The 27232-nt window shown below is 42.4% G+C and overlaps 1 protein-coding gene across 9 annotated transcripts in view; it reads left to right on the top strand.

The window, feature by feature from the left end:
• ZBTB37 (zinc finger and BTB domain containing 37) overlaps positions 1–27232 on the top strand; it is a 53567-nt gene that overhangs the window by 2995 nt on the left and 23340 nt on the right. For 6 of the 9 annotated variants that reach the window (XM_051856944.2, XM_017345625.3, XM_051856943.2 and 3 more), the window contains 2 exons: positions 3086–3185; positions 14635–19590. In XM_051856944.2, coding sequence (XP_051712904.1) covers positions 3086–3185; positions 14635–15123 — 589 coding nt within the window. In that variant the 3' untranslated portion in view covers positions 15124–19590. Of the gene's footprint in view, positions 1–3085; positions 3186–14271; positions 14588–14634; positions 19591–27232 lie in introns of those variants that run through there. The other 3 variants (XM_051856946.2, XM_070077143.1, XM_051856947.2) reach the window with 2 other exon arrangements.

The raw sequence follows: 27232 nt of genomic DNA on the forward strand, positions 1-27232 counted from the left end.
ACAGGAAGCAAGTGATGCTGGGAAAACGGACGACGTGCCAGAAGATTGGGATCCTGATTTCTTTTTAAAGCAGGAAGTTCTCAGTCACGAAGTATTCAAGACATTGTAAGAAATGTTGTGAGGTTAGACATTTCCAAGAGTCCATAATAGCCAGGGCCTCCTCGGGGTTCCAGGCAGGGAGCTGGGGCCTGGCAGCCTCGCCTTCCATTGGCAGATTAACACATGGGTAGTGGCCTTGGGGACTTCCTTTGTAGCACTGTTTATTTTTTGTCTTCATCCACCAAATTAGAGAAAGTGTGACACCAAAAGTGATTGCTCTTTTCAAATTAGCAGAAACACAAGAATTCCAAATAAAGCTTTTTGAATGTTTTCCATTCTTTTTTTCACTTGTCATTTAATGATATTTTTCTTTGTTTCACTGGTTACTGCTGTCACCACAGGCCTGAAGAGTCTGTTTTTTATCTCCCCCACCAGTGCTGCTATGCCCTATGCCTCAATTTTCTCTTTCTGATGAATGGTATTTGCTAGAACATTTCTTTTTGGTGGAAATAGCAGTGGTTAGTGTTTTGTTTTTTAAGATTTATTTATTTGAAAGGCACAGTTACAGAAAGAGGGTGCAGGGTGGGTTATCTTCTGCTGCTTTCCCAGGCACCTTGTTAGGGAGCTGGATCAGAAGTGGAGCAGGCCGGCGCCGTGGCTCAATAGGCTAATCCTCCACCTTGCGGCGCCGGCACACCGGGTTCTAGTCCCGGTTGGGGCGCCGGATTCTGTCCCGGTTGCCCCTCTTCCAGGCCAGCTCTCTGCTATGGCCAGGGAGTGCAGTGGAGGATGGCCCAGGTGCTTGGGCCCTGCACCCCATGGGAGACCAGGAAAAGCACCTGGCTCCTGGCTCCTGCCAGGATCAGCGCGGTGCGCCGGCTGCAGCGGCGGCCATTGGAGGGTGAACCAACGGCAAAAAGGAAGACCTTTCTCTCTCTGTCTCTCTCTCTCACTGTCCACTCTGCCTGTCAAAAAAAAAAAAAAAAAAAAAAAAAAAAGAAGTGGAGCAGCCAGGACTCGAACCAGCACCCATATGGGGTGCAGGTGTTGCAGGTGGCAGCTTTACCCACTGTGCCACAACACTGGCCCCAAGCACTGGTTTTAATCTAACTAAGTTGAAAGAAAATCTCGATTGAAACAAATTTTACAAATTGAGACTGGTATTTATTACTTTGCCTTCTTGAAAATTAAACTTGTGTGAACAATGACAACTAAAGAAGCTACTACTTTGGTTTATAGCGGGTCCTGACAGATGTGTCACAACCACTTCAGTGATCTGGATTTGAGTTTCCTTATGTCCCTAATAGTTAAAGTAGTCTTGGACACAACACTTGTCCTCCTCTGTTAGAACTGTAACAGAATGAATATCATCTTAAATTGCAAAGATTTTCCACTCCATGCCGTATACCAACAGTCTGAAATATCTAACAGATTATCATGGTGCCTGTGAAGTAGGCAGGTATACAGGTTAAGACCACGCCTTTGTCACGCCCCTGTGTGACCTCATTCCCCTACCTGGCCACACCTGGGTGCCACCAGCCAGTCAGGTTAATTAACCACTCCCCTTTGGAAGTGGGTTAAAAGCCGGGACACGGTGTGGCCTAAGGGCTCTTTTTCCCTGGTCTCTTGCTAGGAAGGGGGCTTGCTGTAGCCCCGCGCCTCCAGGGCGCATGGCCTTTGGGCCACATGCTCTTCCACATGGCTGGTTCCTGGTGCTCGGTATGAACCCCCATTCACCTCTCTCTCTTAAATGGAGCTCTCACTCTCCTATGCATCTTTCTCACTAAATAAAAGCTTAAAACGTACCATGCTGCCTCGTTTATCTGTGCCGGTATTTAGAATTCTTCTCTAAATATTAGGCAAGAACCCTCTTGGGCTTATTAATATCAGGGATTTAGTAATAAGCCCATGGTGAAATCATATGGCACCCCAAATTCCGGTAGAACATGTGGTACCCCAGATAGCACTGCTGGGGAACTTTAAGGGGCCACATTTTAGTGTAAAATTTTAGGGGGTCTTTTCCGATTTCACTTGGAAGGAAGAACATCCAAATACTTAATTATTACCTAGAAACAAAATTATAAACCCAGTGTTAATTTATTCTTTTAAGGTGTCCCAGTACTTTCGTAAAGGTGGAAAAAGCATATTTAGCTTTAGCTTCACAGCTCATATGGTATGTCTGCTGTGGCATTTTGTGTTTCTTAAATTTACTAGGGCAAACCTTTCCTTTTTTTTTTTTTTTTTTTTAAGAATTATTTTATTTATTTGAAAGAGTTACAGAGAGAGGTAGAGCCAGAGAGAGAGAGAGGTCCTCCATTCCGCTGGTTCACTCCACAAATGACCACAACGGCCAGAGCTGAGCTAATCCAGAGCCAGGAGCCAGGCGTGTTAGGCCTTCACAAAACACACCAAACACCGGAGTAAGGGAAAGGTTTACTGGGGAAAACCCAGCAGACCAGAGGGAAGGGGCGAAGAGGGAAAAGGAGAGTAAGAGAGAAAGGAGAGAGGGGAGAGCAGACAAGAGGAGCCAAGAGAGCCACGTGTTCAGGAAGAGGTCCTTTTACAACTTTGTGGGCAGGGAAGCAGGAGCAGGGAATCCCATTAGGATGGGGGTGGAGCTTGACCACGGCTTCCAGCAATGGCGGCGGGAGCCAGGGCATAGGATGTAAATCGCGCCATAGATAAAACTGCACCATTTTCCTAACAAGGAGCCTCTTCCGAGTCTCCCACACAGATACAGGGGCCCAAGCGCTCGGGTCATCTTCCGCTGCTTTCCCAGGCCAAAGCAGAGAGCTGGATCGGAAGAGGAACAGATGGGACTCAAACCAGTGCCCACATGGGATGCCAGGCTGGGGCTTCAACCCACTGCTCCACAGTGCCAACCCCAGTGCAAACCTTGCTTGCCTTATTTCAAGGCAAAGTGTATATTGATTTGGTTTGGTTTCTTCCTTCTCCTTCAACTATGATAAAGAGGGGAGATGTCACCATCTGCTAAGTTCTTTGAAACCACTTTCCTACTAATCTCTTTATGTTCTTCTTCCAACAGATTTAGCCCCTCTGGCAGCGTGGTTCCCTTGACGGAGAGACATAGAGCCCGCAGTGAATCTCCTGGGAGAATGGATGAGCCTAAGCAACTCAGCTCCCAGGTATGTACTTACAGATCTAGGATTGCTGTGGTGGTCGGAAGAATTGCCACTGTGTCTGAACAAAACATAATCAGAAATGGAAGATGTAGAATAAATAACAGTGACTCCGTTAAAGAACGCTGTATTTGATTACTTCTTTCTTTATTCTTGTTTGTAAGTGTACAGGAAATATACATTTGCTGTCTGCAGGGTTTGGAAGACAGAAAAAGATAACAAGATTGTGGAATTCCTTCCTGATTACAGGGAACAGTCTGTAGGCCTGTAGTGATAAAATTAATCCCTGAAAGCCATATGTAGGAATTTAGGACCTAGAACAGAGACTCTGATTTTATATGTGTGTGGATTTAATATTATATATACACATTTAAAACTAATTTTATAATATATCTTTGTACACAGATTGCTTATGCATTGAATGTGTATGTATTTTCTATTTTATATGCTTGTATATTTTCCTTTTTTCTTTTAAGATTTACTTATTTGACAGGCAGAGTGACAGAGACAGTCTGCATCCACTCATTCACTCCCCAACTGGTCACATGGCCAGGGCTGGTCTGGCTAAAGCCAGGAGCACAGAATCCATCCAGGTATCCCACATATGTGGCAGGGGCCCAAGTCTCTGAGCGTCCTCTGCTACTGTCCCAGGCACATTAGCAGTGAGCTGGATCAGCAGCAAAGCAGTCAGGACTCGAACCAGCACTGATATGGGATGCTGGCACTGCAGGTGGCGCCTGAACTCACTGTGCCACACACAGTCGCTTCATTTGTGTGCTTCCTACATCTTGTTAGACTGCAATGCCTTAGGAAGGCTAGGAATGCCATCTTGATGTCTTCTGTTTTCTTTGCAACTCTTCCTTACAAATTAGTATAAGTAGATAGCTGATGTCTTTTGTTTGTTCTCACTGGCCTATTTCACTGAAGATTGTTTATTTTTTAAAGATGAACTCACCAAGTAAACAACAAATTAAAAACTTAGCCAAGATTCATTTATTTATTTGAAAGTCGGAGTGACAGAGGCAGAGAAAGAGAGATCTTCCATTTGCTGATTTACTCCCCAACAACCAGGACTGGGCCAGACTAAAGTCTGGGTCAGGAACTCCATCTGGGTCTCTCACGTGGGTGGCAGGAATCTAAGTACTTGAGACATCATCTTGCTGCTTCCCAGGTACATTAGAAAGCTAGATGGTGGGGAGGGGAGCGCAGCAGTGCTGTGGCACAGCAGATAGAGCTACATCCATATGGGCACCCTTATGGGTACCGATTCAAGTCCCAGTTGCTCCAATTCTACCCAGCTTCCTGCTAATGGCCTGGGAAAGCAGTGGGAGATATCCCAAGTGCTTGGGCCCCTGCACCCACATAGGAGACCCAGAAGAAGCTCCTGGCTCCTGGCTTCAGCCTGGCCCAGGCCTGGCTGTTGCAGCCATTTGGGGAGTGAGCCAGAAGATGGAAGATCTCTTTCTCTCTCTCTCCTTCTCTCTCTGTATCTCTGTCTTTCAAATAAATAAATAAATCTTTAAAAGAAAGAAAGCTAGATGGAAATGTAGGTGTAATTTAATCCCAGGCATTCCAGTATGGGATGCAGACATCCTAAGCAACAGCTTAACCAGCTGTACCACAGCATTTACCCTTACTCCTAACTTTCAAAAATCAAAATAGGCCGGCGCCGCGGCTCACTAGGCTAATCCTCCGCCTAGCGGCGCCGGCACACCGGGTTCTAGTCCCGGTTGGGGCGCCGGATTCTGTCCCGGTTGCCCCTCTTCCAGGCCAGCCCTCTGCTGTGGCCAGGGAGTGCAGTGGAGGATGGCCCAGGTGCTTGGGCCCTGCACCCCATGGGAGACCAGGAAAAGCACCTGGCTCCTGGCTCCTGCCATCGGATCAGCGCGGTGCGCCGGCCGCAGCGCACCGGCCGCGGCGGCCATTGGAGGGTGAACCAACGGCAAAGGAAGACCTTTCTCTCTGTCTCTCTCTCTCACTGTCCATTCTGCCTGTCAAAAAAAAAAAAAAAAAAAAAAAAAAAAAAAAAAATCAAAATAAACACTTCTGCAAGGAAATGCTTGTGGATTAAGATTGCATATTTGTTCAGTTGGTGTACTGTACTGATAGTGTCATTGTTATCTAAACCATTGAAAGTTTGTTATGTACATGGAACAGTAATAGCAAGATGTTGCTATAAACTATTTTTAGTGCTTTTTTTTAAGATGTGTTTATTTGGGGCTGACGCCATGGCTCACTTGGTTAATCCTCTGCCTGCGGCGCCAGCATCCCATATGGATGCCAGTTCTAGTCCCAGTTGCTCCTCTTCCAGTCCAGCTCTCTGCTGTGGCCCGGGAAGGCAGTGGAGGATGGCCCTAGTGCTTGGGCCCTGCACCCGCATAGGAGACCAGGAAGAAGCACCTGGCTCCTGGCTTCGAATCGGCGCAGCGCCGGCCGTAGTGACCATTTGGGGAGTGAACCAACGGAAGGAAGACCTTTCTCTGTCTCTCTCTCTCTCACTGTCTATAACTCTACCTGTCAAATAAAAAAAAATGTTTTTATTGGCGGAATGACACAGAGAGATCTCCCATTCATTGTTTAATTCCCCAAATGCTCATGACAACCAGAGCAGGGCCAGGAACTCCATCTAGGTCTTCCACATGGGTGGCAGAACCCAAGTAATTCCTTGCCTCCAAAGCACATTAACAGAAAGATGGACCAGAATCAAGTAGCTGGCCTATATGGGATGTAGGTGTCTTGAGCTGCAGCTTAACACCCTGTGCCACAGCAGCCACCCAAATTCTTCATTTTGGGTGTTTTGTTTTTAAGATATGTTTATTTATTTATTTATTTGAGTGCCAGAGTTGCAAAGGGAGAGACAGAGAGAGGTCTTCTTTTTTTTTTTTTTTTTTAATTTATTTGACAGGTAGAGTTACAGATAGTGAGAGAGAGAGAGACAGAGAGAAAGGAGGAGAGAAAGGTCTTCCCTCCGTTGGCTCACTCTCCATAATGGCCGCAACGGCCGGCGCTGTGCCGATCCGAAGCCAGGACCTAGGAGCTTCTTCCTGGTCTCCCATTCGGGTGCAGGGCCCAAGCACTTGGGCCATCCTCCACTGCCTTCCCGGGCCACAGCAGAGAGCTGGACTGGAAGAGGGGCAACTGGGACTAGAACACGAACCCTAGTGTGCCACGGCGCCAGCCACAGAGAGAGGTCTTCTACCTGTTGATTCACTCCCCAAATGGCTACAACAGCCGGAGCTGAGCTGATCCGAAGCCAGGATCCAGGAGAGTTTTCTGGGTCTTCCATATGGGTGCGTGAGGCCCAAACACTTGGACTGTTTTCCATTGCTTTCCCAGGCACATGAGCAGGGAGCTGGAACAGAAGTGGTGCAGCTAGGACTTGGAGCCGTCATCCATATGGGTTGCTGGCACTGCAACCGCAGTTTAACCTGCTGTGCCACAGCACCAGCCCTAAAAGTTTTTTTTTGTTTTTGTTTTGTTTTTGTTTTTGTTTTTTATTAGAATTCAGTGAGAATGCTTATCTGGCTAAAACAAAAGGTACAGCATGTAGACAAAAGAGATAATGTTGTCTGGGGATGGTACTGAGCATGAGAAAACCTTAACATAAGTGAAAGTTTATTCTGGTGAGTCTACTCACCAGTTTTTTTTTTTTTTTTTTTCTCTTTTTTTTTTTTTTTTTTTTGCCACAGAGAGCCAAAACATGGCAAGGACTTACATTACAGTAAGAATAACTTTTGATAGATAGACTTGTAAGCTGGAACAGACTACTAAAGTCACTCCTGTACTCGGAAGTAACTCTGAAGCTTTTTCTGGTTTCTACCAAATGAAGGTTACAATGCTTGGTCTAATTTTCTAAGCAGTTTATACTGTAACCTGACTTTTCCCACCTCTCATCAGCATTTACTGTCTGTCTCAAATAAGTGGTCTTTCTCCGGATCAGAGCCACAACAAACTTAATCCTCTCTGTGTGCCTTGAATCTGAGGTGCCTCTCACTCCCAGTTGTCTGGATCCATTCAAGTCCTAAATTCTTATTCCTTCTGCTCTAACCCAGTAATTTCTTTTTTCCATTGTATTTGAAAGGCAGAAAAAACATCTTCGGTCTGCTGGCTTACTCCCCAAATACCAGCAAGAGCCAGGGTTAAGCCAGGTCAAACCCAGAACTCAGACCAAGTCTCCCACATGCATGGCAGGGAACCAAGTGCTTGAGACATCATCTGCTGCCCTCCCAAGGATGCACGTTAGTAGGAAACTGGATTAGAAGCAGAGTAGCCTGGACTCAGCCCAGGCTCTCAATATGGGATTCAGGTGTACATTGTACCAGACACTCACCCTAGCCCAGTATTCTTTGACCTTTCCTTCTTAAACCTCTATTACTGTATTTACAGAGGTGCAATGTAATTTTCCTAATTTTCTGCTGACTCATAAGGTGAGCCTTTTTTATGTGCACTAATTTTGTGTCTCCAATGAAATCGAAATCTCCATGAGAGCAAGTTTTGTAATCTTTGTAATCTCTTACACTGTTTTATCAGACACTCAATATGAGTTTTACCCATAACTACAGTCATGCTTCACTGTTTGGAGAAATGTGTCATTAGGTAATTTCATCGTGTGAACATCAGAGAATGTACTTAGTCAAACAGATGACTACAACATCATCAGGTGATTAGACCTTATAGGACCACCATTGTATATGCAGTCCATCATTGACGAAAATGTTATGGAGGATGTGACTTTAATTCTGTTACTGTAGTTATTTATTAAGGATCCAGTAAGTGGCCATTTAACTGAATAGAGAATTATATTGTTGCTTATGAAATGCTCAGCTTTACAGATCTTTAGCACTAATATACCAAGGATTTTTGACACCCCTTCAATTCCTTTCTTTTTAAAACTCTTTTTAAAGTTTTTTTTTTCCTTTCTGAAAAAGTTACAGAGAGAAGGAGAGACAGAGAGCTCTTCCATCCTAGAATTCACTCCCCAGATGGCTGTAACAACTAGAGCTGGGCCAGGACTGAAGCCAGGAGCCAGGAGATTCTTCTGGGTCTCCCATATGGGTGCAGGGACCCAAGAACTTGGGCCATCTGATGCTGCTTTCCCAGGTGCACTAGCAAGGAGCTGGATCAGAAGTGGAGCAGCCAGGACCTGCACTGTGGCAGCAGGTTAATCCTCTGCTTGTGGCACCAGCATCCTATATGGGCACTGGTTCAAGTCTCGGCTGCTCCTCTTCCGATCCAGCTCTCTCCTGTGGCCTGGGAAAGCAGTAGAAGATGGCCCAAGTGCTCGGGCCCCCACACCAATGCAGGAGACCCAGAAGAAGCTTCTGGCTCCTAGCTTCAGACCAGTGCAGCTCCGACCATTGCGGCCATCTGGGGAGTGAACCAATGGAAGGAAGACCTTTCTCTCTGTCTGTCTTTCTCACTGTCTGTAACTCTGCCTCTCTAAATAAATAAATAAAATCTTAAAAAAAGGCTAGCACCGTGGCTCAATAAGCTAATCCTCTGCCTGCGGCGCCGGCACCCTGGGTTCTAGTCCCGGTCAGGGCGCCAGATTCTGTCCCGCTTGCTCCTCTTCCAGTCCAGCTCTCTGCTGTGGCCTGGGGGGCAGTGGAGAATGGCCCAAGTCCTTGGGCCCTGCACCCGCATGGGGGACCAGGAGAAGCACCTGGCTCCTGGCTTCGGATCAGCGCAGTGCGCCAGCAGCAGCGGCCATTGAGGGGTGAACCAACGGAAAAAGGACGACCTTTCTCTCTGTCTTTCTCTCTATCTCACTGTCCACTCTGCCTGTCAAAACAAAACAACACAACAAAAAGTGTAGCAGCCAAGACTTGAACTGCTGCTGATAGGGAATGTTGGCATCACAGGCAATAGTTTGACCTGCTGTGCCATAATACCAGCCCCCAAAAGTAAGTAAATATTTAAATATATATATATATATATATGTATATATATAATCTGATTGAGAAGCATACATTTGGCGAACTGTTAAGTTACTGGTTAAGGTTCCTTGTATCCCACATTAGAGTGTCTAGTTTCAATACCCAGCTCCACTGTTTCTTCCTCCCTCCCTCCTTCCCTCCCTCCCTCCCTTCTTATACACAGATAGAGAAGGAGAGGCACAGAGAGAGGTCTTCCAGCCAATGGTTTGTGCCCCAGTTGGCCGCAGTGGCTGGAGATGTGCCGATCCGAAGCCAGGAGTCAGGAGCTTCTTCCACGTCTCCCATGCAGGGGCCCAAGCACTTGAGCCATCTTCTGCTGCTTTCCCAGGCCATAGCAGAGAGCTGGATCGGAAGTGGGGCAGCCGGGATTCGAACCGGCGCCCATATGGGATGCCGGCACTGCAGGACCTGGCTTTACCCACTATGCCACAGCACCAGCCCCCCGGCTCCACTCTTGACTCCAGTTTTCTGATAACACAGACCCCAGGAGGCAGCAGTGATGCCCCAGGAGATTGAGTTTTGCCACCCACACTGGAAACCTGGAGTGAGTCTTCAGTTCCTGGCTTCAGCATTAGCCCTAGCCAGGGGCTGTTGTGGGTATTTGGGGAGTGAACCAATGATGGGAGTTCTCAGTTCTTTGGCTCTCAAATAAATAAACAAAAATTATTTTTAAATATGTTTTAATTAAGAGAAAAAAGAAAGAACCAGGCACTCACTAAACAATTCCTTACTGTTTGGCTACACAGAATGCCCCTGTGTTTACAGTCTACTAGTAAATTGCCAAGACAGAGGAATGAAATAATCCACCTGTTAGCAACAGAGAATGGGGAAGCAGCCATATTTGCCCTTTGCTTTAAAGTTCAGAACAGTAGGGCTGGCGCCATGGCTCACTTGGTTAATCCTCTGCCTGCGGGGCTGGCATCTCATGGGCACCGGGTACTGGTCCCGGTTGCTCCTCTTCCAGTCCAACTCTCTGCTGTGGCCCAAGTGTTTGGGCACCTGCACTTGCATGGGAGACCAGGAAGAAGCACCTGGCTCCTTCCTGACTTCGGATCGGCACAGCGCCGGCCGTAGCAGCCATTTGGGGGGTGAACCAACGGAAGGAAGACCTTTCTCTCTGTCTCTCTCCCTCACTGTCTAACTATCTGTCAAATAAATAAATTTAAATATAAATAAATAAATAAAAATAAATAAAGTTCAGAACAGTAAAACTACCAAAGATAAATTGCTGCTTTCAGCAAGGACCTAATCTGCAATTTGTGTTCATTTCTTTGCTTCTGTTGCAACTTTACTACAATAATTTTTCAGGTGAGAGTGATCATAATGTGTTATTTTTGTAATAAAAGTTCACTGATTACTAAAATGCGTTACCTTGTGCATGTGGCTCATACTAGCATGACACTCCTTTCTCTTAAGATTTATTTGGAAGGCGGAGTTACAGTGAAAGAGGAGGAGTGACAGAGATTATCTTCTGTCCACTGATTTTTTCCTTAAGTGGCCAGTGCTTCGATGGGATTCCAGTGTTACAAGTGGCTACTCGCTGTGGCACACCAGCCTGATATAACAGTTTTTAATTTGGGCAGGTTTTTTAGGGAGTTGTTAGCTCAAGATTATAAATAATATGAGTTTGTAATACTTAATAATAGGTAACATTGAGTATATTAAACACTTTCAGGGTTGGTTGGTTTGTTTTTAAATTAATTTAGTTATTTGAAAAGCAGAGTGACAGAGAGCGAAATCTTCCCTCCACCATTTCACTTCCCAAATGACTGCAACAGCCAGGTCTGGGCCAGGCTGAAGCAACAAGCCAGGAATTCCATCCAGGTCTCCCATGTGAATGGCAGAAACTCAGGTGGCGCAGTAGGCTAATCCTCTGCCTTTACCACTGGCAGTGGGCATTGGTTTGAGTCCTAGCCATTCTTCTTCCGATCCAGCTCTCTGCTATGGCCTGGGAAAGCAGTAGAAGATGGCCCAAGTGCTTGGACCATCACCCGCTGCTTCCCGGCTCATTAGCAGGGAGCTGGATTAGAAGCCAAGAATCTGATATGGGATGTGGACATCCTGAATGATGATTTAACCTGCTGTGCCACGACACCTGCCCCCATTAAGCACTCCAGTATAGTAACTCATTCAGTGTTCAAAACAATTTGTAAGGGAGATGTTGCTATTATATTATATTCATTTTACAGATTATGAACTGAGGAATAGAATGGTTAAGTAACTTGATCAAGGTCACACAATAAATCAGAAATAATCTGAGACATCCATCTTGCAATGCAGTCCTTGACTTCACACACTGTTTCCCACAACTGTTAAGAATTGCCTCTGCTGGTAATGCTAAGTTGCATATGGGAAAGGGGACAAAACACATTGGAAATTTGAATGGTGCAAGATTAATTGCTGATTTATTTTTTTTAAATGAGAGCTAATGACTTTATTTTTAAAGTTTTATTTTATTTATTTGAAGGGCAGAGTAACAGAGATCATCCATTTACTGATTCACTCCCCAAATGGCTACAACCGCCAGGGCTGGGCTAGACAGAAGTCAGGAGCCTGAAACACTCTGCAGGTCTCCCACATGAGTGTCGGACCCACGGGCTAGGACCATCTTAGACGGATCTCCCAGGCACACGAACAGGAAGTTGGATTGGTGGAGTAACCACTCCTGTATGGGATGCCAGCATTGCATGGGGCAACTTAACCTGTACTGTAATGCCTGCCCCTAATTGCTAATTTAGATGACTCTTGTTAATCCAAACTCAGCTTTGACATTTTTTGCGTTGTACTTTAGATTCTGCTAAACATATTCCTTCCTATATAATTTCTTAGTAAATTTTTATTATTTTCATTTGAAAGAAAAAAACAAGGATCTCCTATCTGCTGGTTCATTTCCCAAATGCCTGCAACAGCTGGGCTGGAAACCAGAATCCCAGAACTCAATTTAAGTCTCCCATGTGGGTGATGAAGGACCCCAAGTAGCTGAGCCATCATCCCCTGACCTCCTGTGGTACACATTATTAAGTCTCCCATGTGGGTGATCAAGGACCCCAGTAGCTGAGCCGTCATCCCCTGACCTCCTATGGTACACATTATTAAGTCTCCCATGTGGGTGATGAAGGATCCCAAGTAGCTGAGCCATCATCCCCTGACCTCCTGTGGTATGCATTATTAAGTCTCCCATGTGGGTGATGAAGGACCCCCAGTAGCTGAGCCATCATCCCCTGACCTCCTGTGGTACACATTATTAAGTCTCCCATGTGGGTGATGAAGGACCCCCAGTAGCTGAGCCGTCATCCCCTGACCTCCTATGGTACACATTATTAAGTCTCCCATGTGGGTGATGAAGGACCCCCAGTAGCTGAGCCGTCATCCCCTGACCTCCTGTGGTATACATTAGTAGGAAGCCAGAATTGGAAACAGAGCTGGGACTCCAACCAGGCACTGCAGCCTGGGATGTGAGTGTCCCAAGCAGTGTCTTAGTAGACACCTAAACTGCTACACCAACTACCCAGCCCTATTCCTACAGATTTAAAGAGCTTTATAAAAGTATAGTGGCACAGGGTTAAGCTGCTGTCTGCATCCCCTGTGAGCACTGATTGGAGTCTCAGCTGCTCCACTTCCGTCCAACTTCTTGCTAGTGTGCTTGGGAAAGCAGCAGCAGATGTCCCAAGTTCATGGGCCCCCATCACCCACATGGGAGTCTCAGATGAAGCTCTTGGCTTTGGTCTGGTCCAGCTCTGTCCATTGCAGCATATCTCTCTCCCTTTCTGTAGCTCTGCCTTTCAAATAAATTAATAAATCCATATATATTTACACACACACATATATATACATACAAAATATATATATATATATATATATATATATATATATATATAGGTAAAATGGTTTTAGAATTATGCAGAATAGGACCAGCATTGTGGCCTAGCAGGTGATGCCTCCTATAATGCCAACATCCCATATGGGTTCCGGTTACTGTTCTGGTTGCTCCTGTATTTTGTTTTTTAAGATTTATTTATCTGAGAGGCCGGCGTTCTAGTCCCGGCTGCCCCTCTTCCAGGCCAGCTCTCTGTTGCGGCCCAGGAGGGCAGTGGAGGATGGCCCAAGTGCTTGGGCCCTGCACCCGCATGGGAGACCAGGAGGAAGCACCTGGCTCCTGGCTTTGGGCCGGTGCAGCACCAGATGTAGCGGCCATTAGGGGAGTGAACCAACAAAAGGAAGACCTTTCTCTCTGTTTCTCTCTCTCTCTGTCTATAACTCTACCTGTCAAATAAATAAATATTTTTAAAAAGATTTAATTTATTTGAAAGGCATAGTTACAGAGAGGGGAAGAGAGAGAGAGATATCTTCTATCCATCCATCCACTGGTTCACTCCCCAGATGGACACAAAGGCTGGGGCTGGGCCAGGTCGAAACCAGGAGTCAGAAGCTTCTTTCAGGTCTACCATGTGGATGCAAGGCCCAAGTACTTGGGCCACCCTCTGCTGCTTTCCCAGGCATGTTAGCAGGGAGCAGTGTTGGAAATGGAGAGCCCATATTGGATGCCGGCATTACAGATGGCAGCATTACCCACTATGCCATAATGCCTTACTGCCCTCAGATTTTTTTAAAAGTTATGTTGGGCCGGTGCCGCGGCTCACTAGGCTAATCCTCCGCCTTGCGGCGCCGGCACCCTGGGTTCTAGTCCTGATCAGGGCACCGGATTCTGTCCTGGTTGTCCCTCTTCCAGGCCAGCTCTCTGCTGTGGCCAGGGAGTGCAGTGGAGGATGGCCCAAGTGCTTGGGCCCTGCACCCCATGGGAGACCAGGAGAAGCACCTGGCTCCTGCCATCGGATCAGCGCGGTGCACCGACTGCAGTGCACTGGCCGCGGTGGCCATTGGAGGGTGAACCAACGGCAAAGGAAGACCTTTCTCTCTGTCTCTCTCTCTCACTGTCCACTCTGCCTGTCAAAAAAAAATTGAAAAAAAAAAAAGAAAAAAAAAGTTATGTTAATATCTCTTCTTTTTGGAGGTAATTAATTTCCTGTTTGGTTCCTGATTAAAAACAAGCAGGGGTGGGGGCCGGCACTGTAGTGTAGCAGGTAAGGCCACTGCCTGCAGTGCTGGCATCCCATGTGGGTGCTGGTTCAAGTCCTGGTGCTCCACTTCTGATCCAGCTCTCTGCTGTGGCCTGGGAAAGCAGTAGAAAATGGCCCAAGTCCTTGGGCCCCTACACCTGCATGGAAGACCTGGAAGAAACTCCTGCTCATGGCTTCAGATTGGCACAACTCCGGCCGTTGCAGCCAATTGGGGAGTGAACCAGCAGATGGAAGACTTCTCTCTCTCTTTGCCTCTTCTTCTTTCTCTGTAACTCTGACTTTCAAATAAATAAATAAATCTTTAAAAAAAAAAAAAAGAATGTACTTAAAAAACCAAGCATATATCTTTGTAACAGGTAAAAATAAATTTCATTGCCTTTAATACATATGTGTGCTTAATGATATGTATTCTTTGTTGCTTATTTTGCTCACCTGGTACAGGTAGAAGAGTCAGCAATGATGGGGGTAAGTGGCTATGTGGAGTATCTCCGAGAACAGGAAGTATCCGAGCGGTGGTTCCGGTATAACCCCCGTCTCACTTGCATCTACTGCGCCAAATCTTTCAATCAGAAGGGGAGCCTAGACCGCCACATGCGCCTGCACATGGGGATTACGCCATTTGTCTGCCGCATGTGCGGCAAGAAGTACACCCGGAAAGATCAGCTGGAGTATCATATCCGCAAGCACACAGGCAACAAGCCCTTTCACTGTCATGTTTGTGGCAAAAGTTTTCCCTTCCAGGCTATCTTAAATCAGCACTTTCGCAAAAACCACCCTGGCTGTATACCCTTGGAGGGGCCTCACAGCATCTCTCCTGAAACGACTGTCACGTCCCGGGGGCAAGCTGAGGAAGAGTCGCCTTCACAGGAAGAGCCAGTTGCCTCTGGGGAAACCGCGCAGGGCTCTGTGTCCACCACGGGGCCTGACTGAAATAGCGAGGGGAAGGGGGCAGATCCTCTTCCCCTTTGGGCCGTGAGCAGCCCGCATCGGGGCTGTGGGCTGGTACTTAGATTCACAAAATGCCACGTCACTAGACCAGAAGATGCTCCCAAGATGTTGCCAAACTAGACGATCAGCAACATCCATAGAAGCACTAAAGGCTCTTCCCCTCCTCTTTCCACCTCACATTTTGGAAAGTAATCAAGCAAATCAAACTTTTAATTCAGGGATCAACAGCCTTGGTTTGTTAACTTTGTAAGAAAAATTTTTTAATGAAACAGTGATAAGTGGTCATGCATCCGCCAGTCACGTTGAACACTGTACTTTGGTCCATATCATCTTGGTGGCTGTAACTGCCAGATCTAAAAAATGCAGCAGGAGCCTTGGCCGTCGGGAGAGCCAACACCAGAGAGAATGAGGTAGTCACGATGGTGTGAGGAGGAGTTGGTCTTCTTCCTTCCCTGCCTGAACATGCATTTTCACATCTCAAGAAAAACCAATGAATGCCGATGGTTCTGTTGTTTTCAGAGGTTTGACTTTATCTTTGCCCTGACTAGGCATGTTGTACTGGTCTGAGTGTTGCATGAGATCAGCCCTCTTGGAGCAGTATTCTAGTGGGCAGCAACACCTGAAGCACTTTAGGCGATTGGAAGTGAAGTGAGCCACAGAGCGTTTGCAGTAGGTACTGTTACATTTGGAGGCTTATATGTTGGGTTCAGGAAAAGAGGAGCAGGGAAGAAAGTGTTTGTGTTTGGCAAAGGTCAGACAGCACAGAGCCATATTGAAGCTTCCTGATTCATATTTGTAAACCATAATGTTCCATTCTCAGGTGTTGGGACATGGCTCTGGTTCAAATTAATTAACGTGTTAAGCTGACTACCAAAGTTCCATCTAGTCTCCTTGGCTCCTGCTATCATATAACAGCAATATTGTACTTCAAAAAATGTCATTTTCCAGTGAAATGAGCCTGGATTGTATTTTTAAATCCACAGGTCTCCATATTTGATAACTTTTATATGAAGTTTTAAACACATTTTCTTGCAATATTGTGGTTGAAGAAATTCAACATTATGGTTCTTCTTGCAACCACAATTACATTTCCTTCTACATATATAAGACTTTATATTTTCAGTCCAATAGAAGAACCTCACTTAAATCTATGTCTCGGGTCTGCAAACCTGGAAATTCGTAAACCAACCATCAGCAACTTGCTGGTGACTCCAAGAGCTTTGATTTGTAATAATACACTACAGGGCACTTAACAGAAAACATCATGCACACTCATGTTGCAATAAATGATCAAGGGATCAGTTTTGATCAGGTTTGGTTACTTAAATCATTCCTAAGATTTTTTAAAACTTCAAGGGACCTTTTTAGTATTTCTGGATATTTCTGAGATTCTTAAGTTAGCACAAAGAAAGAACTTAGCATGGAGCTTTAGTTGCCCTGTCTTGCATACAGAGCGAGGAGGAGGAATGGTAAAGGATGCAGGCAAGTAGATGCTTGTAACTTACAGTGCAAATAGAAGAGAGAAAATCTCTAGCTTCTCGTGATTGATCTTAAGTATTTATGTAATGGTTTAAGAAGTTGTTTTAATGCAAAGGCATAGATGATTGTAAAAGAGATTTGGGAGAAAGGCTGGTCATTACCACCAGCAGTGGTGAGCCATTTCTGAGAAGGTTAATTATGTGGTCCTTTTCTGAGAATGCTTTATGGTATGTGGAAAGATGGGTAGAAAAGAATGGCATTTCTTTGATGATAGAAAACTAGAATGCGAAAGGTAGCTCTTAAGCAGTCTGAGAATTGTACATGTACATTCACCTGCATCCCATATTTAGAGAAAGATTATTTTCTCTTCTGGAAAAGCATAGAAATGAATCTTTTATAGGAATATGAAGATACTATCATTTGATAAGAGCTTACCCTTAAAAGCTTCATTGAAGCTGCTTTTGTCTTTAGGAGGCATAAACTGGGGCATCCTTCTCTTTAGTTTGGCAACAGCATGATAGGGTAAAACCTGTCTCCAAGATCCATCTTAGGGACTGGCTCTGCCCTGTGGCATGGAAAAGGTAGAGTTAAAATTAGATTGAAATCCTTTGGGGTTCAGCTGGAAATCAAGGATTTCAATAAACAGATTTTTGCCACTAATAACTAGAAGAGGTCTCATGAGAAGTGCAGAATATGCTGCTTCTAGCCTACCAAAAAAATTTCAAGTCCATCTTATTTTTGTTAAGTAGTATGCTAGCAAGTTCTTTATTGCATTGCTTTTTTCATTTCTTAGATTATATGTGAGAAAATAGAGCTTTGTAAACTATTACCAAATTGTAATGGTGAAGTGCAGTAATATCTGTAAACAGGAGCTTTGCATTATGCATCAATACTCCCTCCAGGATTAACAACAAACATTTTAAATGAAGTAGAGACTATCTTAATTTATGTAGAACTAGTACAATGTTCTTCCCTTTTCATTCACTTCTAACAGGTCTTCACTGTACTGATACTGTGAATAGAGTGCTTCTGGTAGCTTCAGACCACATCAGCACAATCATATTTGATTGTTCTCTTCTCTTGGCCTAACCAGAACCAAGAAATTGAAGAAACTTCAGGACAGGTTAGCTTTTAAACAGATTAAAGCATTGAAAGCAATCCCCCATTTTAGTTAGTAGAGATACTATTATTCTAAATATCTGTCCAGGATTCTTATCCAGGCACACTGTGACATTGTCCTCATTCTTAGCTAACATCTCTGTAGAATTAGTAATGTTCTATTTACACTAATGAATACTTGTTTCAGGGTGTGCATAGAGGATATACTAAATGGACTGTGGGTGATGCAAAAAACTCATTACCAAATCTTAACTTGCACATGTCACCTTATTAAGGGAACTGCATTAGCAATGAGAGCTAAAATCATCAAGTACTTTAATGCCATGAAATTGCAAACATTGGAACCATAATTTTAATTTTACTAAATGTCATTTAGTAGCAAAGGAGCTATTCAGTATTCTCAGCAAAAGATGAGAGATGGCAATATATTAATCTACTTTCATTCTAAGATGTACATGTATTCTCTCTGAAGTCTGATCCAAGTATAAAGTATAGATTGGCATAAACAGTAACACTGTTCTTAGGCAGGAAGGCTCTTTCTAATGACTTGTTCTCTTTTTACTCAGAACCACATTTACCTCTGAACTAGGTTGAACCTTATTTTATGTAAGTTACGAACTACCCCCCCCCACAACTTTGTTATAATAGAGGGTTAAATCTAATCTTTAGTATGTAAAGTGAATTAGATTGTAAAGGCTCAAGATTGGAAAAGTAGAGTAGTTAAGGAACATTTTCCTGAGGTTTTTTTTTTTCTTTTTCTTTCTTTCTTTTGGCATTTTTTAAGTTTTTCCAACTTCCTCTACATAAGTGAAATATTCTTCCAAAGATAGTGTGATGATAGTAGTCTGTTTTCACTCAACCTCATTGTTGACTTTCTGGCTTTGGATGGAAATGGGCTGGTAGAAGAATAAAATAGGGACCTTCACTCTTACAGCTGAAGAATCTGTGGCCAAGAAACAATTTTTACAAAGTTTTAGCTGTTATTTGACACTGTTTCTTTTTACTGGCAGAAGCTGTATTTTGTTTTACTAGAAAATCTAATTTAAAGAAATTAAACCCGTAAATAATGGAAGGGAAGTTGAACAAAGGCAAAGCACTTCTGAGTAATAATGGGAAGGTATTGAATTAGAAAGGATTGGAATTCTGGAAGTTTTTCCATTTCTTTCAGATTCAGCAAGACAAAATTTCTTTTTCTCAAATGCCCTTCCCCTAGTCTGTGTACTTATTTGTTCAAGGAATAAAGATGAGTCTTTATTGAAACTCTTTACTTAGGCCTTATGGGAAAGAGTTTAAAATATTAAACTATTTTTTCCAAAGATTTTTTATTTTACTTGAAAGTAAGAGTTACACAGAGAGAGGAGAGGCAGAGAGAGAGAGAGAGAGAGAAAGAGAGGTGTCTTCCCATCCAATGGTTCACTCCCCAATTGGCTGCAACAGCCGAAGCTGCGCCGTTCCGGAGCCAGGAGCTTCCTCTGGGTACCCGACATGGGTGTGCAGGGGCCCAAGGACTTGGGCCATCTTCTGCTGCTTTCCCAGGCTATAACAGAGAGCTGGATAGGAAGTGGAGTCTTGAACTGGCGCCCATATGGGATGCCGGTGCTTCAGGCCAGGGGGTTAACCCCCTGTGTCACAGCACCGGCCCCTGAACTATTTTTGTCCTTCAGATTTAGAAGCAATAAGCAGTTGTCAGTTAAATCCTAAGTATGAGAATATGTCCCTTAGCAAAGTATATCCTTAGAACCATTAGATCAGTGTATAGCAACCTAAACCAAATCCTGAGACTACCTGCTTGTGTTTAAAAAAAAAAAAAAAAAGGTATTGTAACAGGGCCATACCAATTCATTGTGTATTCTACACTGGCAAAGCTGAATACACAGCCTACAGAGTTTGGAAATCTTTCCTGTCTGGAATTTGACAGAAATTCTTCTGTTAGATTTGGAAGTACTACCCCCACAATTTTGTCATTCCTACTATTTTGCCTTTACAATAGTTTTGTTGAGGTTTAAATTCATACTGTCACATATACATCCATCTCTTTAAAAGAGGTTGCCACCTTTTTTAAGTCTCTTCTCATAATCTTCTTTGTGCTTCTTCCTAATTCTCATTGCCTTAAGGGCATTTAGAAAGGGCCTATCATTGGCCTTCCCATGAAGGTACAGGTAAATCAAAGTTTAAGATAGTAGTTATAACATGATAATCTGAAAAATAATTTATGCATCATAATATCGGACTAAATGAGTACCATGTCTACAAAAAATACTGTTAAAAATTAATTTTTAAGTAAGCTTTGCCATTCCTTGAGTTAACCTGAACTGATTTGCATAAGGTGGCAAAAATGAATTTATTCCCACTAAGATAAAAAATAATTTGTTATGAGGGTTTTGATTCATATCCAAAGTACTGTTTTTCTAGATTACAGGCCTCTACCCCTTCCCTGTACTATAAATCTTCGTTTTAATATCTTCAAGTAAATTCACTCTGTTACCATGTAGAACAGTAAAAAGTGATATCTTCCTCCTCTTATCTCTGGATGAAACGTCTGAGGATGTCAAATTCTTCTTAGATCTATCTTTGTATCTTTGTTACTGTCTTAAATTTCTCTAAATATATATTGGAGCATTATGTATTTGTGAAAGTGTTCATTCTTCTTACTTCTACCAGATATGGAAAAAAATGGGAAATGTTAGGGTGTTAAAATAGAAATCCTTGCAAGAGAAAAAATATAACTGTTCTCTACTTGGGAAGAGTAAATAGACTTCTGAGTTAAATGTATTTACCTCAACAAAGTTTTCTAAGCTGTACTGATAGGGTACAGTGAGTTTGATTCTTTGTTGTGAGCTCTGCCAACATTGACAAACATTCAGGTGAATAGTAGCCTCCTGTAGGGCACCTCTTCGTCCTTAAAGTTGCCTTCTTCTGATTGGATGTTAGTATATTTTTTGATATACTCTCTAGGTAATAGATAATCTTCCCCTATGAGTGTTTGCCCTAGATGAGATCCACCTTGTCTTGGAGCACTTAGACCCACAGTAACAGTAAGTTCTTGAGATTTTGGAGTATTTTCTGATTAACCTGGGGTTCTAATTAATCTGGGATATGGGACTTACAAGAAATTGGATTTGGATAGCCCCGTGAGTCATTTTGTTCCACTCTCTTTGAAGTCCTGGGAATAGATACCATGTCAGTATGAATCCCTTGTAAGCAGTGTCATTTGTCAAGCATTCTGACTTCTTTAATCATTTCCTGCCTTATTTCTTGTGTACTTTCTCGTCTCTCTCTGTCTTCAATCTTCTTATTCTTAAATGGTGCTTTTCCCATGGCCAGTGTTTTTACTTACAAAATAAGTAGGCTTTCTTGCTCAGGACAAATCAGAGTTAAATATCATTAGTACTTTAAAACATCTGAATTAGTTACATTCCATAGGATATAATTGTTGATAGGAAGAGAGATATCACATTTGAAAGATGTCTGTTCAGATGGTCCAGTCTTTGTGTATTAGACTACCTTTTCCCTCAACTGTGACACACAGCAATGACTTCAGAAGACGAATATTACTTGAAATCCACATTTTCTTTATAGGGTACATATATAAATAAATTTCTTCTCTCTCATCTTTCCTATTATCTTTGTAACAGAAATACCTCCCATTTTAACAGTTAAAATGTGCCCAGGAGCTCCAATAGTGGAAGCTTTAAATAACAAAGCTAAGTTATAAAGGCAGATCATTTAACTTTAAAAGAAACCTCTCTAATGCTTGCTCCTTTCCTATCTGTTCAGTAAGCACTTTTGAGGAAGCTAGAATTCACCATCGAGTTCAGACTGTTCTGTTTAGTATCTGGTCCTGGACCACAATTTAGTATACTGTGAATCCTAGGATTTGAGTGAATTCATAATGCCAGAAGTTAAAGTTAGTCATGAGAGCTTATTTTGTGTTATATGAAATCACTTATCATGGATGATAATCTGTTCTAACAAGTAAATGTTTAATGCTTTCTGGTACCAAATAATGGGCTTGGAACTTTATGACAAAACTAGTTTTAGACACGGTTTAGATATGGCTTTCTGTACTTGAGAGTCCCAGATGAACTTGGCTGTAGTCTGCGATGTATGCATTTTAAAAGCCTGCACTTTTTACCATAGAGACAAAGATCAAAGAGAAGATAACAGAATTCTCTATTTTTAAGTGCTTTCCAGCATCACCTTAGTGAGTCCTCAGCATAATCCTGTGAGGTTATAATAGTAGTACTGAAAATGGCCAGCTCTGCTGAATACTTACTGTGTGCCAGGCACAGTTGTGTGTGCTTCGCTTAGTTTAACTCATCGAACCCTTGTGACAATCCCATGAGGTTAGACAGCTATCCTCATGTTAGAGTTCAGGAGAAGAAACAGACACAGCTTGGCTCAGGCAGCCTAACGGTAGAATTGACGCTTCTAACAGACCATGGTCTTTCTATTTAAGTGTAATTATACCACATTTTTTTTAAGTGGGCAAACAGATGAACCCAAGATTGCACAGCTAGTAAATAGCAGAAGCAGTATTTACTAATCTGATTCCAAAAGTCCAGACTATCTTCACTACGTCACATTGACGCCATTCACTCTGGAAGAGTTGGGGTGAATTGGAATATACAGTAGCTAGTAACAATTACTGCTTTTAAATGAACTTGTTTGTATTTCAAGAGTAAATGATTGGGAGACTTCTTCAAAGGATGGTACAGTTGATCTCTGAGCAGACTTGAATCGTGACTTTTCTGGGGATGTTGCCTGCTGATTGAGAGGAGTCACTCATTGGGTAGGTCTGATAAGAGTGAGTCAATGAGGAAAGAATTGAAAAGTAGTGCTCCAGTTAGCCTATTGCTGTGTAACAAACTACTGTAAACCTTGGTGACCTAAGACAACATCATTTTATCAGCAAGGGCTCATCAGGGCAGTCCTGCTCCCTGTGGTGACGTCACCTGGTGGTATTCAGTGGGTGGTTTGAACTGGTTTGGAGGATCCAAGATTTTCTCACGTGCCTAACACCTCGGTAGGTAGGGCTCTTCTCTCCATGAAATCTTGGAGACTCGCCATGTGTTCTCTCCATCAAGATAATCAGATTTATTACATGGCTGCTCAGGCCTCCAAGATGGTGGGCGGAAGGTGCCAGTCCTCTGAGAGGCCAGGTCCCAGACTATTGCAGAGTCAGAGTCAGCACCGTACTCCCGGTCAGAGGAGTTAGTGGTCAGCCTCCATGCAAGCGCAGAGGAACTGCCATGCTATTTTGAGGACATACCAAGAATTTGGAGCTGTCTTGAATCAGTTAAAAATGACATTAGATTTTTTTTTATTGGTACTGATTCTCCTGTGTTCCTTACATCATTTGTTGATGCCATGTAAACCATTTATTATGATAAAGGAGCTAGAAGGAGAATGAAATACTAAGTGCATATTTTCATTAGTATTCCCTCCTCCCAAGATTCAAAAAAATGCAAAACTTGGCATTTTTTCCATTTTGTACTGTGTTCTAAGTTGTTGATCATTTGCCTGTATTTACTGTGAATCCACAATAAATGTACATCCTGAGCCATAAATACTCCAAAGGGAGTAAAAACACTAGTTTAGGATTTGATTTTTTAAATATATCAGCTATATTTTAAGTTTACAAATAGGTAAAAATTCCTGTGGTATAGAAAAATTATATGGCTACTAAATCTCTTTCAACAGGAGTTGATATCAGATGGCTGGATGGAGCATGTTCTTGAAATAGCAGAAGTTTTATCTATTCCCATCTCTACCTCCTATTTTATAATTTATAACTAGAAGATAAAGTGCTTCCTCTTGTTCTTAATGTCTTTCATACAGAAAAATCCATTGCCTAGATTTATATGTTGTTTATCTTTTAAAATTAGCAGTTGCTAGCAGCCTCCCATTTTAAAAACAAATCATGTAATTTTTATTTTTAACTAGATCTGTCAATTTGGGGGTGCTTTATTTAAAACTCCTACAAACTTAACAATAATTGGACTATTCCTGCCTTAAGATGAAGTGACAGTTGACGAATTCTCTACAAATGATCCTCTCCAAACCTGTACACTTTGGAAGAAAGGTTTGAGATGATCCATGCCATGTGCAGTGGATTCCTGGAGAAAAAGCTGTGAGGGCTTCTTGCTAGTCATCCCCAGATATAGTAAAGAGAGCTGTTCCTCGATCAGACCTCAGGAACTGCAAATACAGGAAATAAAAGTGGTACTCTGGGCCAAAGACAATGTAGAACACTACAAAATGCTCGGAAGGGAAAAAGAAGAATTTGGCATTTGTAGTTGGGAGACTGGAGATGGATTGTTTGAGGCTAAAGCATGAAGTTAACTAGGTTTTATCATATGATGTTTGGGGCAAATGTTAATGAACAAAATAAAAGCCTTAAAGCTCTCTTTTTTATGCTAACTTTCACTGTGGTATAGGCCTCTTGCCTCCTAGTCTACCCTTTGTGACAGAGAAGGCCTTTGAAACTAGTTTCAGAGAATGAAAAATGGTGTGATAATCTATGGAGCTGTCTCTCGTTTTGAATTAGACCTCTTTAGGCCCTTTCTTTAGATTCCCTGTGAATCTGAAGTTTGAAGTCATTTTGTGGTTGCACAGAAAATAAGTTTCTGTGGCCTTGAATTGCAAAAAAGGACAAAGTCAGATAAAAGGGAACCTTTTATAGAATGACAGAATATTTTCACATCAAAGATCTATAAACTGATTCAACGCAGTCATAACAACCTGAGTGAGTAGAAATTCCTTACGGTGTAGGTTTCTCCTCCCAGCCACATCTAGAAGCAGATGGTTATGACACATTTGAAGATGATCTACTGAGTTTCCTATAAAGTAATAGACTCTCAACTGTAGTGGTTAAGAAGCATGGACAAAACGAAATTGCTATGCAGGGAACAAAGCTTAAATGTTTCTTCTGGAAGCCATGATGGTCAGACAGGTCACTGAAATGTGACTTAGATCCACCTGTAGAATGGCTATCAGATAGCAGAAATATTTAGAATTTATATGATATATCTAATATTTTTACAAAAATAACTTTAAATATGTAACTTGAATTTTTTTGAGCCTGTTTTCTTTTTTTGAAAACTGGCCCAACAAAAATAACACTAATATAATTCAATTATATATGCATGTGCATTGAACATAAAGTAGTATACTAAGAGTTCATGCAGATAACTTTTTGTGGGAAGTTTGGCTATTTTCTTAATATCTTTTTTTTATAAATACACGTTTAGAAATGTATTTACTCATTCACCGTGACTGGTAGCATAGAAGCATTTTATTAACTGTATCACTGATTCTAAAAATGAAAATTCTTGGCATAGTAGGCCATGAGAGCTTTTTGTTACTTTGTATTTTAGCTAAAAAAATTATTTCTTGCACTTTCTATTTATAAAGCTGTTGTAACACAATGCACCCATGTAGTGTAGCTTTTGTATTTAGCGATGGTAGGTGTTAAAGTGTTAAAACCTGGCAAAAGGAGGGACCTCAAAAAAAAAAAAAAAGAATCTTGGCTTGCATCTACCTGAGAAGGGTTGGAATTTAATACAAACTTAGTTGAACATGGCTGTTGTGATAGGTGTGCTGTTGTGAGTTGCAATATTGCTGTGAGTTGTCAGCTACATGTATGAGAGTTTGTGTGTATATGAGAAAAGAAGTTTAATGAAGGCAGAAAAGTCATTGTAAAAATTCTACCTCCCACTACTGACTGAGCATTCAAGATTGCCCTGTAGCTCTTGGGCATTGTCCACCCCGATTCTTTTGTATACTCACTTCAGCTCTACCTCTGAACATTTGGCTGAAGCAAGAGTGTAGTTTTTATAACAAGCAAAGGAAAGCCAGAACCTAAAACAGGGAGTTCACAACATGAAATTCTTGTCACGATTTGATGTTAGTGTTCAATTTATTGCCCAAATCAAACAGTGTCAGAATACTTGGGTTTAGTGTGTTTATCCACTGGCTTCTATTTGGCAAGAGTACCCAGGGAAGGTGGAGTATTTCTGTTGGTCTTTTAAAATGCACTCAACTCTTTTTAATGATGTGAAACATTTGTTTGAATCCCTAATTTCTTTTGTAATTATCATTTTGCAGTCCATTTTGGGGGGACTGGAGTTTAAATCATATTTTCCTGATAATGAGCCTTCTGCCAATATCTGACATAGAGATATGCATGACATGGGTTTTTGAATGACGTGTTTTGCTTTTAGTCACTCCAAAGAGATATTCTTTCTTTTATGCCAGTATCATTTTTAATAGTCAAGATAGCCTCAGTTGAAAGCTTCAGTTATAAAATGCCATTAGGCAGACCACCTAATAATCTGTAAATGCAGTTGTAGCACTCAACTGATTTACTGTTTGAGGCACTATACACTGAACCAGGTCAGCTTTACTTACCTGTGAAACATTTGTTAACAGCTGAGGAGGGACTGTCGGCCATTTGACAGTTACCCTACAGTACTTCCCACCTTTTCATTCTAACATGCTGACTGGTTGTAATGTCTAAATCAGGATTCTTTGCTTAGGAGTGAAAAAGGAAGAGACCCGTTTTCAGATTTTTAGAGGTTGGCATCTGTGTTTTAGGTAATAATAAGTATTTACTTTCTGGTAACTTTAGATAGGGCAATGGTGATAAAGAGAATGTGAAATTCCAAATAATGAGACAAGCATTACTCACAAGTGATAACTGATGTAATAATCTCTGACCAAATATAGTATGAATCTTACAGGGATATGAGGTTGAGAAAAATCATACGAATCTATTCACAGCTGGGTTCCCCTCCCAGCAGGAGGGTTTTAAAGGTAGACTAGTTCTCAGCATATAAGCCATGCTAATATCCTAGACGAAGGAATTAATTCCTGCTTAAGAAAATTTTTTCTCTGGCTTATTGTTTGTACCCAGAGTCTTGCCCTAGGCCTGTCCCCTGATGTTTTGCTGTAACACATACTTAAGGTGCAATCATCCCTAAATTATTATTTCACTGTTGATATTACTGCCGATTATAACCAAAGTGATTTATTTAAAAGCAGATAAGTAGAAATGCCTAGATGATTTCACTGAGGCATGTTAAATCCACGAATCCAGAAGTAAACCTTGGATTCTTAACTTTCTTGCCTCTGAGTTGGGTGAACACTGGACTTAAGCTTTTTATTACAGAACCAGTTAACCTAGGCCAGTAGTTACCCATTTAAGGCTTCAGAGTAGAACTGGCCTGGGATCCCATCTAGACATTGACATTTAATTGGTCTGTTACACAGTCTGGGCTTTAAAAGCTCCTAGATGAGTCTTATGGGCAGCCACAGTTAAGAATCACTGCCTAGGTAATCCTTATTGGTCCTTGGCAAGATAAATTCAATCTAGAAGTCTGTGACATAAGAGATCCTTATTGTTGCCCAGGCATGACTCTCAATTTAAAACTTAACAAGGGTCAGATGGTAAAGTGGATCATCCATTTGTCCTCAAAGTAATTCAAGAGGA

The sequence above is a fragment of the Oryctolagus cuniculus genome, chromosome 7, assembly GCF_964237555.1.
Source record: "Oryctolagus cuniculus chromosome 7, mOryCun1.1, whole genome shotgun sequence".
Classification (NCBI taxonomy): domain Eukaryota; kingdom Metazoa; phylum Chordata; class Mammalia; order Lagomorpha; family Leporidae; genus Oryctolagus; species Oryctolagus cuniculus.